Source organism: Trachypithecus francoisi, unplaced genomic scaffold, assembly GCF_009764315.1.
Source record: "Trachypithecus francoisi isolate TF-2019V2 unplaced genomic scaffold, Tfra_2.0 Lachesis_group5, whole genome shotgun sequence".
Classification (NCBI taxonomy): domain Eukaryota; kingdom Metazoa; phylum Chordata; class Mammalia; order Primates; family Cercopithecidae; genus Trachypithecus; species Trachypithecus francoisi.
In genome coordinates this window covers 3,828,696-3,845,547 of record NW_022681470.1, presented here as the reverse complement: position 1 = coordinate 3,845,547, position 16,852 = coordinate 3,828,696, and the positions used below count along the sequence as shown (strand labels likewise).

The 16,852-nt window shown below is 42.4% G+C and overlaps 1 protein-coding gene across 1 annotated transcript in view; it reads left to right on the top strand.

Annotated features, from left to right (window-relative positions):
• The first annotated feature begins 2,174 nt into the window (after window positions 1–2,174).
• The window catches only part of DESI2 (desumoylating isopeptidase 2), a 64,886-nt gene continuing 50,208 nt past the window's right edge, over window positions 2,175–16,852 (top strand). Inside the window, exon 1 of the mRNA XM_033195563.1 lies at window positions 2,175–2,611. Coding sequence (XP_033051454.1) covers window positions 2,570–2,611 — 42 coding nt within the window. The 5' untranslated portion in view covers window positions 2,175–2,569. The remainder of the gene's footprint in view (window positions 2,612–16,852) is intronic.

Sequence of the window (16,852 nt, the reverse complement as noted above, 5' to 3'; positions counted from 1 at the left end):
TTGTCTCTTTTTCATCACATTTGCTTCTCAAACTGTTAAAGTAGTTATTGAAATCTCACTCCTCCCAGAGACCCGCTCATGTCAAAGCTACCAGTAATCTCTATGCTGCTGAATCCAATAGTGTTGACATCAATGTTGTCATGTTCTTTCTGACTTTCCTCCTGCTTCCATGCTTCCTCTTCATCCTTTACTTGACCTCTACATGGTCAAGGGTCCTAGAGCTTTCTCTTGGCCCACTTCTTTTTAGCTATACATATTCCTACATCATCCAACCAAGCCCCAAGTCTATAATGGCCATGACTGCAGTTTATCCAAATGTCTACTACTTGGCAGTCATGGATGTCTAAAAGGCATCTCCAACTTAGCATGATCAAACCGTAACTCTTGATTTCCCTCCCCTTAACCTGCTCCTCCCCAAAATGTTTCACATCTTATAAATGCCAGAACTATCCACTCAATGGACCAAGTCAAAAATCTAGAAGTTATTCTTGAATCCTCTCTCACTAACCAACTCAACATCGAACCCATTAGCAAGTTCCACAGACTTTACTCCAAAATATTTAAACTCTAATTATTTCGGTCGCCACCACTATTGGCAACAACAAAGCCATTTCTGGCATGCACTTCTGGAATAGCATCCAATTGGTTGACTCAATTAACTTTCGCCACATAACTACCCCCCAAAACTTTGTGACTTAAAACATTATTTCTCACATCAATGCGGTTGTGGCCAGGGAAGGACAGTCCAGGAGAGCTTCACCTATTTGCAGTTGGTTGGATGTCAGCTGGATGTGGGCCATGACTTGACCATGTGTCCCTCATCATCCAGCAGGCTAGCCCACACTCATTGCTAAGATGGTGGTCACAGGACTCCCAAGTTCAGCAAGAGGGCAAGTCCCAACTCACACGTGTTTTTTAAGCCTCTGCTAGCATGATGTTAATGTCCCATGTCCAAAGCAAGTCACAGTCCAGTGCAGTCAGTGGGGAGAGACACCACCAAAGAGTATACTTTGGGAGACTGGAAATAATTTGTGGCTATTTTGACAATCTGCCACACTCATCTCCCTGTTTCCACCTCCTTTGCCTCTCTGAAATCCATTTTCCACACAGCAACCCAAGTAATCATTTTTAAACACACGCACAATCATTTCACTCCCTGGTCCCAACTTATGGCTTCATTCAAAATACAACCCCTGCTATGAATTTTAAAATCCTTCCGGGATCTGGCCTCTGCCTACCTGCCCAGCTCATCTAATACCATGGCGTCCTTGCCTATTGTGTCCCAGCAACAGTGATCTTTTGTTTCCTTGAATACAGAAAACTCCTTCATGCCTCAGATCTTTGCATTTGTTCCCTTTGACTGAAATACTCCTCCCCCTCATATTTGCGGGACTGGCTTTGTCATTCATATTTCAGCTTAAAACTCATTACAGCGATCTTCCCCGTGCAGCCAATTTAAGATTACTCTCAATGACTTCACCTTATTTAAATTTTCTGCAAAGCACATACCAGTGATAATTTGTTTGTCCCTGTTCCTGTTTATCACGGTATTCCCGAGGGCCTACAACACTGCCTGGCACATAGGAAGCACACAACAAATATTTGTTAAATTAATGCAGAGCTGCATACTACGTCCCAAGATTGTGCTAAGCTATGGTTACTGGACCCTTCTCATCTCAGCAGGATAGTTTCACAAAACGTAAATTCCACACTGAGGATTAACTGGATGCACATTACACCTCATCCCACACCAGTAACTCGTCTTCCTCTGTTTCCCCACCGCTCCCCTTGCCAAAGAAAAAGTGAGGAGGGATTTGGAAAACTTAGGGTCATCACTCTGGTCTTTTGCCACATTTCGTTGGCTTCATCGAGCTCAACGCGACATGAACTACTAGCAGCAGCAGCACTGGCGATGAGAGGGTGAATGAAGGTGTAAGACTTCACCGCCCGCGGACCGCAAGGCATCGGCCGCAGCTCCAAAGCACTGCATGCTGGGAGCAGTAGTCTCCCAGGGAGGCCTGGTCTGGTAGGACCGGGATCCCCGCGGCATGCAGGGAGTTGTAGTCGAAGGACTGTTGAGACTCCGCCTCTGCGCTTATACTAGCGAGGGGAATCCTCACTGCATGCTGGGAACTGTAGTGTTCCTGGGGCCCCGTGCCTCCAGAACGCGGAGGCGCCGAAGCTGCCGCCATTTTAGGTCCCGAGGTGCGGCGGCTAGGAACCAGAGCGCAGGCGGGCTCAGTCCCGGCGCCGGGCCGGCCCCGCCCCCGGGGCGCCTGGCGCCCGCCCCTTGCTCAAGCCCCGCCTTTCCCCACGTGTCTGGCGCCTAGGGGAGGTGCCTCATCCGGAGCGGGCCGCCAACGGTCCGGCCCCGTCCCCACAGAGGCTCCTGTCGGCGGCGCCCGGGAGCGGCTCGGCTGCCCGATGTTTCCGCCCCGGCTGCCGCGGGCCGGGCTGTACGCTTAGTGCCCGGCTCAGGCCCCCTGAAGCGCCCGCGGGGGTGAGAGCGGCCTCCGGCCCCGCGGAGACGGAGCGGCTTGAGGACGAGGCGGCGGCCGCGGGGAGGAGGATGGGGGCTAACCAGTTAGTGGTGCTCAACGTGTACGACATGGTGAGTGCGGCCCCTGGCGGCCCCGAGCCCTGGCCCAGGCCGGCTTCCTCTTGCCGGTCGGGCTCGGACCCCGGCCCCAGGCGCTTCCTGCCTCGCGTCTCCGCCGCCAGCCTAGTTCTCGGGGGAAGCCGGGGGTAAAGGAGGGAGTACTGTTAATTTTTAATCCTCGCAGTCGTCGACGCTCCGGTGAACCTAGTCCGCCCCGGGGTTTTGGCCAGTGCTCAGGTGGGCTGGAACCTCCCCCATCCGCTCAGCTTGGCCGCGACCCTGGCTCTGGGCCCGACCCCTTGGCCCGCGAGCTGTGTCCTTTCGGCAGAGCTTCCGTTGCGTTTCCAACCCCACTTGCCGGCCCCCCGGCTGCCCCAGGACCCCCGTCCCGACCGCCTGCGCTCCCAGCTCCTCTGCTTCTGCCGAACTGTACATCTCTCTCCGTGGCGTAGTCTTCAGAAACTCCCAAGCCCCTCCAAGTCCAGAAAGTCACAGCTTTCGGGTGCCTGTGCTAGAATCTCTTCAAAGGTGAACAGGAGCCAACACACCCTCGCCTTGTGTGTTCAAGGCAACCTCGTTAAAATAGGAATGAGGCTAACATTTATCAAGAAAATAGCCCAGTGAATTATTTAGAGATCCTGGTGGTGCTCCTTTCCTACACCCTGAAGACCACTTTCCAGGTGATGCAACAGGTGACGTGACCACAGGAGAGGGAAGGGAAGAAGTTGTTTATTGTGTCATCTAACTTTGGAGTATAGCGAGCACGCAGAATCGAGTCCAAGAACTGGTTTGCCTGATTTTTGCAATTGAAATGCCCCCAGAAAAAGCAGCCGGTAGAGAGTTGTCGTTGCAGTTAGATGGATGCTTGGGTGTGTTTGCTTGCTTTGGGTTGATGGGTTTTTGTTCTGTAGAATGGATTACCTCTGACTGCAAGGCTTAAAATTCCTTGTAAGTTGACTGACAAATGAAAAATTGCCCATCGTGATTTTTGCTGGCTTAAAGATGCAGGAGAGCAGAAGTACTACAGGCCAGGAGTCTTACACAGTTCTAAACTTTGTATTCCCTTGTATTATTCATAAGTTTCTAAATGTACAGTGTTGTATCTTGGGTAGAAAGGGATTCCTCATGCCGTATCTGGCAATTGTGTCAGAAGGGTGTAGGAACTGCCTGCCACTTGAGTCCTCTGTTGAATTCTGATGTGAGCTTGGAGATGGAAGGAGATGAGTTAACATGCTGAGAAAAGTGGAACAGGACAGAAAAAGTTGAAGAGGAGAATAAGCCAAACAAAAGATCCTAGAAAACCATGGCACTTTGTAAATTCTTTGGCCTGTGTCACTGTTGAGAAATAATTCTCTAGACTTAAACTTTTTATGTTCAGCTGAACACCTTTATTTTTCAAGATTCTTACTGCCCTTTTACTTTTTCTGTGCACCACCCCCCCATCTGAATTTGGTTTGTTTTTTATTCATGAAGGCTATTACCGTCTTTCAGAATATATTCTGCTCTTGAGATCATAGTGTGCCTTTTCTCCTAGATTATTAAACAAACCCGTTTATAAATTAGGAGGATACAATGGCCAGAAGCCATAGTTTCAGAGCCTAAAAGAATTTGTGAGAATACAGGGAGTTTTACCTTTTATATGAAAATGAAAATGCATTTTTTGGCATATAGTGGGCTTTACATTTTAGGCATTCTGTGATACAGGAAAATCTTTGCTAATTGTGGTTGATTGGGAAAAGCTAGAGATGATATTCAATATTTTCGAAGGGAGGACTGTTCTGAACGATGTTAAAAATTGACTAATTAACAAGATCTTATTCTTCACATCAAGTTTGTAAAATAGGTAGTTACAGAAGAAGCAGACAGGAAAGAGTAAGTGATCTGCCAAACAACTAAAAATATAATCTAGAATTTGTCAACCAAAATCTGATTCACTATCTTCTCTTCTAATTCCTACATTTATGTCTTTATATTGCTTATAAACAGGAGATGAAGCATATGAATGTTTATCAGAATGATAAATAGTTGAATTATTAGACTTTTAATAAACTTGATCTTGCATGTTTTTTTGAGGGCTTTGAGTGTTTTACGTCACTAATTCAGCAACCTACCGTTACTATTTTTGACGTGGTAGAAGCCACAAGGATGAGTTAACTGTCCTTTCTTCTTTAAGGAATTTAGAGTATTGTAGAGGAGATACACAACAGTGGTAACAATTCAAGACAGAATAGCACGGTTTTGATAAGAGCAGACAAGGATGTAAAGGAGGAGACTATATGTAGTTGCAGGATCAGGGAATGCTGAAAAATCAAAGGTATGAAACTTGAAGAATGGGTAGCATCCACAAGGGCAGAGAACAATTGGCATGAACCGAATGGCAGGACTAGGGAAAGCACAGGTGGGATTTGGGAAGGAGCAGCTGGTCCAGTATAGCTAGAGTAGAGCGTAAATGAAAGGAGACAAAACTGAAAGTGTGATTAGAACTTCATTAGTCTGATGAGTTGTGGGCTTGGGTTGAGGGGCTTCTTGAGCCAGCAGAACCATTTATGGTTTTCACGGAGGGGAACAGTGTGATCAGTTGTTTTAGAATGAAGACTAATGGATTGAGATACGAATTTTGGTCTATTATACTAATTTTTCTCAAGTCAGTTTTGGTTTTTGACACATTTTTGCTTGATACCAAGGGTAAATTCCTTCTTTCTTTGGTAATTCTTCCTATTCATCAGAGATGCCTTGGATGAGGATAGCTGTTACATGTATAGGCCTAGTACATCAGCTGTCTGGTTCAAACTCTGTAAATATGAAAATCAACCTTTGGGATGCCCTTATAATCACGGCTATAGGGACCTCTTGCCATGTGTCCTTGTGTGTCTTTGTTAGGTCGCCCGTTCCAGCTCTGATTGTGTTTTTCCTGTTCTCTAGACTGGGCTGCTGCGGATCATTTCTTTTCTTCTGTAACTGCTGTGTGCATGAAAATAATTCTATTGGGGTCACCAGTATTAACTTCCTTCTCGTGGAAGAATAGCGTGATCCTCAAAAGTTTACTTAATCATGCACAGTGTTCCTAAATTATTGCTTGCTGCCTTCTCAGTGATTATGTTCCCCTGTGTACTCTAGAGTAATCTACCACCAATAAAAACGTCCTGGAGCTACTTTCCGAGTCGTGGGAATGAGCTTGTTCACATATTCCTAATTGACTGGCACACGTAGCAAAGCAGGTGACTCAGATTAGTTTCAAATACTGAGACGAATCTCTGGTGTAGTCATTTTAGCAGTCTTTATTTTTCATAGATCCAGATTTTGTGTTTTCAGGTTATCTTGACTACTAATGAATTTTTATAAAATAAAAATCTGCAGGTATTTGATAATGTTTGTAAATTCATTGTGTTAACAGGTTTCTACCAATTTATTATTTATTTCAGTTATTTGTTTTCTCACTCTGTCACCCAGGCTGGAGTGCAGTGGGGTGATCTCAGCTCACTGCAACCCCTGCCTCCTGGGTTCAAGTGATTCTCCCGCCTCAGCCTGCCAAGTAGCTGGGATTACAGGCACCTGCCATCATGCCCGGCTAATTTTTGTATTTTTGTAGAGATGGGTTTCACCATGTTGGCCAGGCTTTTCTCGAATTCCTGTCCTAAGTGATCCGTCCGCCTCAGCCTCCCAAAGTTCTGGGATTATAGGCATGAGCCACTGTGCCCGGCCTGTACCAGTTTTATTATAAAGTAGTACCTATACATCTTCAAAGTCTTTAAAGAATAGAAAAGAACCACTTTCTAGGACTCTTCAAATAAGGACATTTTTGTCTGGACTCCGTTCGTTTGACACCTGTCTCCATTAGACTCCTCCAACAGAGTGTAAGGTCAGGCAGGTGTGATAGATCCGACTTCTCATACATCTACGGATCTAATTCAGGCTTTTTGAACAAGTTCCAGAATCACACATCCCACCTAAATGATTCCTTCATATCTCAAATCAACATGTTCAGGAACAAACTTCTTCGAACCTTTCCCCCTACCCACACCACACATTCTTCCTTCTTGCCCCATGCCACTGCCCAAAAAGCCACCACTTTTGTTGTAGTTTCCCAAACCGGAAAACTGGGAGTAAACTTAAATTCCTCTTTATTATAAACCCTTCACGGTCAGTCAGCAGGCCCCGTCTCTTTGTTTTAGTTTGGTTGATTCTGTCTGAAAGCAACAGAGAGCTTGAGAGTCAGTGGCTTAAGCTGGAAGGATACTTAAGTCCAGAGATAAACAGGCCCTGGATTAGTTCACCAGCTCAGCTGTGCCATCAAGAACCAGGACTTTCCATCCTTTTACTCTGCCATCCTCAGCACGTTGGCTGTTGCCCTTGGTTCGTCCTCTCATAGTTGTAAAGTAACTGCCATAGTACCAAATGTGGTATCCTCAGTCAGCAGTATATGAAGGAAGATGGAAGAAGATAGGGTCATTTTTTACATGCACCTCTGTTCTTTTAATAGAAAGGAAAAACTTAACCAGAGCCACACTCCTTCCCCCAAGAGATTATCTAGAACTGGCTCGTGTGCAACTGTGATGAAGCTGAGTAAGTGGATATCTGGTGTTTTTTTTTCTGAGAAGGAGTCTTGCTCTGTCACCCAGGCTGGAGTGTAGTGGCGCGATCTCGGCTCACTGCAAGCTCCACCTGCCAGGCTCATGCCATTCTTGTGCCTCAGCCTCCTGAGTAGCTGGGACTACAGGCGCCTGCCACCGGGCCCAGCTAATTTTTTTGTATTTTTTTTAGAGATGGGGTTTCACTGTGTTAGTCAGGATGGTCTCGATCTCCTGACCTCATGATCCGCCCTCCTTGGCCTCCCAAAGTGCTGGGATTACAGGTGTGAGCCACCACGCCCAGTCCTGATACCTGGTGTTTCTAACCTTTATGCTGAGTTGTGGGTGAGGAAGGCAAAAAGTTGGAAATGGCAATTTGATGGGAACCTATGATGCCTGTTACATATTTTACTTTCTGGATATTGTTTAAATTGGTTACTTTATCCCCATTTCCACTAATGCTTCTCAAGTTCAGGCCCTCATCTCTATTCATATAATAGCCTCCTTACTAGTTTCAATCTCTGGTATTACTTCATTTTAATCTTCCCTCCATTCTGTTACCAAAGTAAGCATTCTGAAACATAACCAGGATAAAGTGTAATGTACTTTATGATGTGGCCCCTGGCTGACAGTTACAGGTCCACTTCCCTCTTCTACTTAACACCCTTTATTCTCACACAGTGAAATTGTTTAGCTATCCAAACAGGTTACGTCACATCCCCATATCTTTATGTATGCCCGTCCTTCTGTCTGGAGTGGCCTTGTCCAACATTGATCACCTGCAACCTGCTTGCTCCTTCTGGCTGTAGCTTGGTCTTTATTCCTCAGACTTGAGTGAGCTACTGTGCCCTAGTTGTACTTTGTGCATGTCTCCATTGCTGTATATATTATCCTGTGCATCCCACCAGACTGTAGTTTCTCTGATAGCGTCATACTATTACCAGTGTCTAGAACAGGGCCTGTCACTAGACAGTGTTCTAGAAATATCCGCTGAATGAGTAGTGGGGCTTTAGCCAGTTTTTATTAGGAGAGGTGCTAGTACTTAAATGTCATGAAAAGATCATGTGATCCTCCTCTTCGTGCCAAATACCTATTTCTGGGTGGTTTTTCTTTCCTTGTACCTTTACTTAAGTGCATTGCTAGATTTTAGCTTTGATTGTTGGACTAGGGTGCCTAAATGAAGGGGAGGGGAGGATTATAGGAATGGGACAGAAAAAAATCAAATATTTTTCTTTGACCAAACTTAAAACACTATGGGACTAGACTGAGGAAATGTTTTTAGTAAGTTTATTTCTTGAAGTTGGATCTTAATTACTCTTTGGAAGATAATATTTCTGAAAACATTGTCAGTTCCTGAATTTTAACATAAATTAACTAGTTAATAGGAATAATAGGAGCTGGTCGTCCATCTTTTTTTTTTTTTTTTTTTTTTAAACAGTGAGGAATTTACCTGAATTTACTTGTATCAGTATGCTTCTTGGGCAAATAGTGACCCGTGAGTCTAGCTAAGCAAAAAGGACAATTGCACATCTGCCCTCCTGCATTATTTATGGCATTGTCCTCTTTTCTTTTTGTGGGGGGAGAAGGGTGGGGGAAGCTAGTATTATGAGAAAAGAATTCAGTTTCCATACATATGTACATTTGTTTTTTATTGCTGCACTAACAAGTTGCCAAAAATGTAGTGGTTTAAAACAACACAAATTTATCATCTCACACTTCTGTAAATCAGAAGACCAGGTGGGTTAGCCCGGTTCCTCTGCTGTAGTCTTCACAAGCCCAAAATCAAGGTGTTAGGCTCTGGGGGCAAATCTGCTTCCAAGCTCCTTCAGATTGTTAACAGAATTCAGTTGCTCATATTTGTAGGTCTGAGGTCCCATTCCTTACTGCTGTCAGCTGGGATCCTCTCTCAGTTGCTTCAGGTGTCATCCAGTCCTCCATCTTCAGACCGGCAATGGTGTGTGCAATCCTTATGCTTCAAATACCTCTGACTTCACTTTCCTCCACATCTGTCCTACCTCCAGCCACAGAAAGTTTTCTGTTTTTAAGAGCCCAGGTAATTGAGACCTACCCAGATATTCCAGGATAATTTCCTGATGTTGAGGTCCATAATTTCAATGACATCTGCAAAGTCTCTTTGCTATGTAACATGTTCACAGGTTCTGGGAACATTTTGGGGAGTTATTCTGCTACAGTGCCATCTATGAAAGGTGTTTTATAAACCCAAAAATGTTCAATTAAAAATTGTGTCATCATAGCAGCCACTCAACTTGGCATAGAATAAATATTGATCTGGTAACTTAAAATGGAAAAGTTTAAGTATTCGAAAAATACAACTCAGATGCCAGTAGGTTCCAAGCATATTGGTGACTAAAACCCCTTCAGACTTGCAGTGGCATGCTGTAGTGTATATCAGTTCCATGGCCACATTTATAATGGTGGATCAAGTTAACATTTGAAACTTGTAAATGTGATGCTTTAAAAATACGAGAGAGCCAACTATTTAGATGAATTCTTTGTTTTATGGATTTTTCTTTTCTTTTTTTTTTTTTTTTGAGACGGAGTCTCGCTCTATCGCCCAGGCTGCACTGCAGCGGCGCCATCTCTGCTCACTGCTACCTCTGCCTCCGGGTTCAAGCAATTCTCCTGCCTCAGCCTCCAGAATAACTGGGACTACAGGTGCGCGCCACCATGCCCAGCTAATTTTTTTGTATTTTTAATAGAGACAGGGTTTCACCATGTTGGCCACACTGGTCTCAATCTCCTGACCTCGTGATCCGCCTGCCTCGGCCTCCCAAAGTGCTGGGATTATAGGTGTGAGTGACCACGCCCAGTCAGATTTTTCTTAAGATGGGATATACTTACCCTTTCCGTTTGTTGGCTATCAAATTCTCTACAAGATTATTTGAATTCCAAAGCAACATTGTGCAGATGTCAGCCAGTTGGTTAATAAAATGTAAAGTGAGAACTGCCAAAATAATCTTTTTTTTTTTTTTTTTTTTGAGACGGAGTCTCACTCTGTCACCCAAGTTGGAGTGCTGTGGCCGGATCTCAGCTCACTGCAAGCTCCGCCTCCCGGGTTCACGCCATTCTCCTGTCTCAGCCTCCCGGGTAGCTGGGACTACAGGCGCCGCCACCTCGCCCGGCTAGTTTTTTGTAGTTTTTAGTAGAGACGGGGTTTCACCGTGTTAGCCAGGATGGTCTCAATCTCCTGACCTCGTGATCCGCCCGTCTCGGCCTCCCAAAGTGCTGGGATTACAGGCTTGAGCCACCACGCCCGGCCTCAAAATAATCTTAAACTATAAGAAAGGCAAAAATAATAATAAAAGGACAATGGGATGCATGAAAATAATTTTGTTTTAGTTTATCTGGAATGTATTTTGGTATAGATGTGACAGTAACTTAAACACAATAAATTAAAAATCAACTAATTGGCCCCACATTATTTGAAATAAAAGTCTTTCCTCTCTAAATTGTGATGTCATCCTTAATCATAATACTAAATTCTTACCCATGCAGAATTGTTGATTCTAGCCTTATTACCACACTACTTTAATTATTATACTTTCACATCATATTTGGAATCTGATTAGGCGAGTTTCCCTGTATTATTAATCCAAAGTTTTATTGGCCTTCATTTCCTTTTCTAGGAGTACTTTGTAAGGCTCTCTGAAAAAAGTCCATAGGTTTTCGTTTTGTTTTAATTGTGTTAAAATACACATAACGTAAAATTTACCTTTTTAACTATACAAGCTACTGTGTTAGGTATATTCACATTGTTGTGCAACCAGTCTTCAGAACTTTTTTATCTTGCAAAACTGAGACCCTATACCCATTAACAATTCCACATTTCTCCCTCCCCTCATCCCTGGTAATCGTCATTCTGCTTTCTGTGTCTGTGCATTTGACGAGCTACCTCATTTAAGTGAAATAATACAGTATTTGTTTTGTGACTGGCTTATTTCACTTAGCATAGTCTTCAGGGTTTATGTTGCAGCATGTATCAGAATTTCCTTCCTTTTTAAGGCTGATATTCCACTGTGTATGTACATACCACAAAAAAGCTAATTTCAGTATTATTAGACACAGGTTACTTCCACCCTTTGGCTGTTATGAATAATAGTGTGTGAACATGGGTTTATAAAAATGTCTATTCAAGTCCTGCTTTCAGTTTTTTTGGATATATACCCAGAAGTCCATAGATTTTTTTTAATTGGGCTTGCACTAAATTTATAAATTAACTTGGGAAGAATTGACATCTTTTCTATCATATTCTCCCCCCCACCCCCATTGATGAAAAACAGGATTTTTCTTTTTGTTTTTTGAAATTTGTATCCAGAAAATAGCTAAATAATGCCAAACTCATCTATCTGAACTATTAAACAGAATAAAGCTAATAAATAAGTAAAATATATGAGATAGTAAGTGGTGATAAGTGCTAAAGAGGAAAGTGAAGAAAGGGAGGGACGGTGTAAGTCAGGATGATACAGTTACTGGTTACTACAGTTTCAAAGAGTGGTCAAGAAAGGCCTTACCAAGAAGGTGTTCCTGAAAGGTGAAGTATACCATGTAGAAAGGAGAACGTGTTCCAGACAGAGGGTAAGCAAATATAAAGGCTGTAAGTTAGGCCACATGCCACCTGTTAAGTAAATGTACAGCAAGAAGTGAGAAGCTTTTAAGGAACTGCTGATTTAAGTTCTCAAGTAGATTCAGGAGGATCATTGAAAATAGAACAAGCAGTACTACCAGAAAGGGAAAAATCTGGGATTAGGATAGATTCCACAAAAATGAAAAACATCTTTTCCTAATTTGTAACTAGAAAGGGAGTTCGATTGGGAACTAAAGAGAAAATAACAATATTTAGAAAGAAATTCAAGTAGAAGCATCAAAAGGATCAAGTGATAGGCAAAACTTTTTAAAAGTTAGGACCATTCAACCAAAGCCTGTTTTAACTTGCAATTTTTTTTCTTTTTTGATACAGAGTCTCGCTCTGTCGCCCACGCTGGCACCGTCTTGGCTCAGTGCAAGCTCCGTCTCCCAGGTTCACACCATTCTCCTGCCTCAGCCTCCTGAGTAGCCGTGACTACAGGCGCCCACCACTCCCAGCTAATTTTTTGTATTTTTAGTAGAGATGGGGGTTCACCATGTTAGCCAGGATGGCCTCAATCTCCTGACCTCGTGATCCGCCCACCTCAGCCTCCCAAAGTGCTGGGATTACAGGTGTGAGCCACCGTGCCTGGCTGCAAATTTTAAGAATAAAGTAAAAAATCCTACAAATACACAAAGGCAAAAAAGTTACATAGGAACAAAAATCAGGCTAATTTCAGACTTCTCTTTGATTATACCAAAGGCTGAATAATAAAGTGGAGTATTATCTACAGAGTATTAAAAGGGAAACGATTTATGTCTGAATACTATAGCTTCTCCAATTGTCATTCATGTACAAAAGGACATAGACAATATGTAGATACCTCTCTGGGGGTTAAAAAATTATTCAAGAACTTAACAATGGGGTGGTTACAGTGTATAAAGGACAGGCCATGGCCATCAATACTCATTTAACATAGCTAAGTCTTATAACTGTGGTGAAAAACAGGGCCGGTATCCAGAATTACTCTTTGAAGAGAACAAGCATGATGATTTTTTAAAATTAAGTTTTCAGATTACATTGAACAAACCTTGGATGAGAGAGAAGAGGTAAAAGCTTGTAGCAGCCCTATATCGGAGGAGGTGTGTTATAAATATAATTCTTGTTTTAGAAAATTATATTTGAGTGTATGTGTAAATATTTTTCATTATCATGTATTATTGGGAGAAAAATCAAACCTAGAGGGAAAAGAGCAAAGAAGATACAATCCATATGGTATAATAAAAAAGGAGAAAAGTTAAATATGAAATGAAGACAAGGCTAGGCACTGTGGCTCAGGCCTGTAATTCCAGCGCTTTGGGAGGCTGAGGCACGTGGTAGTGAGACCTTATCTCTACAAAAAATAAGTAAATAAATTAGCCAGGTCCACACCTGTGATTCCAGCTACTCAAGGGACTGAGGTGGGAGGATTGCCTCAGCCCAGAAGGTCAAGACTGCAGTAAGCCGTAATTGTGCCACTCCACTCCAGTCTGGGTGACAGAGCAAGACCCTGTCTCAAAAATAAATACAAGTAGGACCAAGCATATAAGTTATGAAATGACCATAAATAAATTAAAATCCCCTGTTAAGCTTGGTAAGTATATTTATAAGTGTCCTTTGCCTGACAGAAATTTTGTTATATGAGGTCAACACTGTGGGTCTTTTATAACCTTTCATCTTCCAGTCATTCCCTAGAAAGATTTTTCCTTGCAAAAAATGGTAGAAATAATCTACATGTTTGTTCCCAAGGGGAATGCCAGTTATCCCAATGCTGTTTATTGAGTAATCCATGCTTCCCTATGTTAATTTGTGGCACATACTGTGTTTATGCTGTACTAAATTATCATGGATATTGAGGTGTATTTGAAGACTGTGCTATTCATTTCTGCCTTTTCCTGCACTGTTATTAGATGTTGAATTGTACTAGTCTCTTCCAGCAAGTTTTGATATCAGTGATGCAAGTTTCTCTTATTCTCTTTCAGAATTTATTTTACTCACACATTCATTTTTAAGTAAAATTTAGAAGCAATTTGTTAACCTCAGTGAAATTTTAAGTGTAGTGACATTACATTTATGAACAATTTGGGGGGAAGAATTGATACATTTACAATATTGAATTTTCCCATAATAATACCTGTTTTTTGGGTTTTTTTAGTGTTTTCAGTATGCCACTATACTAAGCCATTTCCTTATATTAGTGTCCCTTTTTAAGTTGATGCAACTGAGGCCTAGTTGAAAAGCATGCTCAGAGTCATGCCATAGTGGTAGAGCACAGTCTTGAACAAGAGCTCTTAACACTAAAATCTGTGCTCCGAACCGTTATGCTGTATTTCTTTTTCTATATCTCATCCCCTCCATAACCCAGAAATGTGCTGATTCTCTTTTTGTTTGTCCTCGTCTTACACCCCTCCCTGAACTAACTTCTGCACTCTGTGGCACTCATGGATGTACAGTGATCTAAAAACTGCTCTACCTCCTAAATTTTTTCTGCGAATATTTCTGTGATAGTTAATGTGGTGTGTCAGCTTGAGTAGACCATGGTACCCAGTTTTAGTCAGACATGCTCCTAAGGTGTTTTTTTAGATGTAACAATTTTATAGATTTTGAGTAAAGAAATTACCCTCCAAAATATGGATGGGCTTCATCCAGTCAAAGGCCTTAAAAGAAAAACTAAGTTCCCCAAGGAAGAACGAATTTTGGCTCCAGACAAGCTGCAATATCAGCTCCCCTGAATCTGCATCCTACAGGCCTGCTCTGAAGATTTCAGATCTACCAAGCCCCACAGTCTTGTGAGCCAGCTCCTTAAAATAATCACTTCTTTGCTCCCCTCTTCATCTAGGCTATTCTGCAGTCTACTGTTAGTGTAACTCCCTCTGTCATACTTGTCTCCCCATTTAAAATCGGCTCACCATCTATACCTCGGCAGCTGAATGAACAGGGCTAGAGAAAAACAACCATACTGACAGATCTCCCTTTAAAAATTGTGACCACAAACCCCAAAAGGGCTCTAAATACTGTCTAGCAGTGCTTCCTTATTTCTCTGGTCAGTTGACATTCCCACTCTCCAAGACAACTACAATATGTCACACTTTCTCCCCATTCCCTACTCTCAGCTTATTTTCAGAGATTACCTCACAGCTTATTTCACTGGAGAGGAAAAAAAAAAAAAAAAAAAGACAATTTTCTCATCCTTCCACCACTACTGTTTTACCATATGTAGTCTGCCTTCTCTCTGATCATATGAAGTGAATTGTCCATGTCTCTATCTGAGATGAAACCTTACACTGTGTCCTAGACCCCATCCTCTCACCTATCTATATACAAGGACTTCTCTTTCAGGATCGTCACCACTCTCTTCTGCCTCATCAATTTTTTTTACTTTCGACTCTATCACTCCAATCAGTGAATGAATATGCTATATTTTATAGTCCTTATTCAAACTGAGTAGAATTAGTGATATACTTTAATATTTATCTCTGTTAACCATCAACCATATTGTATCATGTTCTCAAGCTGAAGGTTTGTCTTTTTAAATGAACTTCTCTAGAAATATATTACTTTTAAGTCTAACAAATAAGTGAACAAGAACTGTTTTATTCAATCTCATTCATTCGGACCTGTTGCTCTTTTATCTGTGAGTATCAAACAATAATACAGCAATCAAGATTTTTTAACTTTCCCACTCTGTGGTGACCGTGAGGGCAGACACAGTGTCTTATTAGTTCCTTTTTATGCTACTGATAAAGACGTAACTGAAACTGGGAACAAAAAGAGGTTTAATTGGACTTACAGTTCCATATGGCTGGGGAGGCCTCAGAATCATTGCGGGAAGCAAAAGGCACTTGTTAAGTGGCAGTAGCAAGAGAAAAATGAGAAAGAAGCAAAAGTGGAAATGCCTGATAAACCCATCAGATCTCGTGAGACTTACTCACCGTCACGAGAATAGCACGGGAAGGACTGGCCCCGTGATTCAACTACCTCCCCCTGGGTCCCTCCCACAACTGTGGGAATTCTGGGAGATACAATACAAGTTGAGATTTGGTTGGGGACACAGCCAAACCATATCATTCCACCCCTGGTCCTTCCAAATCTCATGTCCTCACATTTCAAAACCAATCATACCTTCCTAACAGTTCCCTGAAGTCTTAACTCATTTCAGCATTAACCCAAAAGTCCACAGTCCTCAGATGAGACAAGGCAAGTCCCTTCCTATGAACCTCTAAAATCAAAAGCAAGCTAGCTACTTCCTAGATATAATGGGGATACAGGTATTGGATAAATACAGCCATTCCAAATGGGAGAAATTGGCCAAAACGGGTTAAAGGGCCCATGCAAGTTGGAAATCCGGTGGGGCAGACAAATTTTAAAGCTCCAAAATTATATGCTTTGACTCCAGGTCTCACATCCAGGTCACGCTGATGAAAGAGGTGGTTTAAAATGACTCGATCCCTACAATGATGCTATGTGCCAGGTATTGTTACTATTCCCATTTTAGAGAGGCACAGACAAGTTAACTCATTTTCCCAAGGTCACACAGCTAAAAAGAGCGTACGATACAAATTCATGCATCCTGATTCCAGGTTATACCACAAACTGCGTTACACTGCCTCTTGCTATAACAGAAGCAGGCTTGACCAGGGAGGAAAAGGTCAAGTACAGCCTCTTGCTGCCCCCTCCTCAGTCCTGACTTTTCTTCAGTCCTGACTCTTACTCTGAACTAGTGCAGTGTTTTAGGGCTCTCCTGTCACCTGACAGGCTAGGGAGATCCATTAGGATAGCATAAACAGGCCTCCAGAGGTGAACAGCCAGTGAGAGGGCTGAAAGACACAAGCCATTGCTGGTGCTGAAGCGTAGTCCCTCATCATGTGATCTGGGGTAAATTACTTGGCTGAACATCCCTGACATAATTTACATATTTTACATGGCATGGACTATTTCATTATGAAAGAAAAAGCTGCAAGTACATTTTAGAGTGACATCCACAAAATGAGTTATTGACTATATGTATACATTTGTTGTTTTAACACTTATCAAATTGTGATTATTTACATATTTAATGAG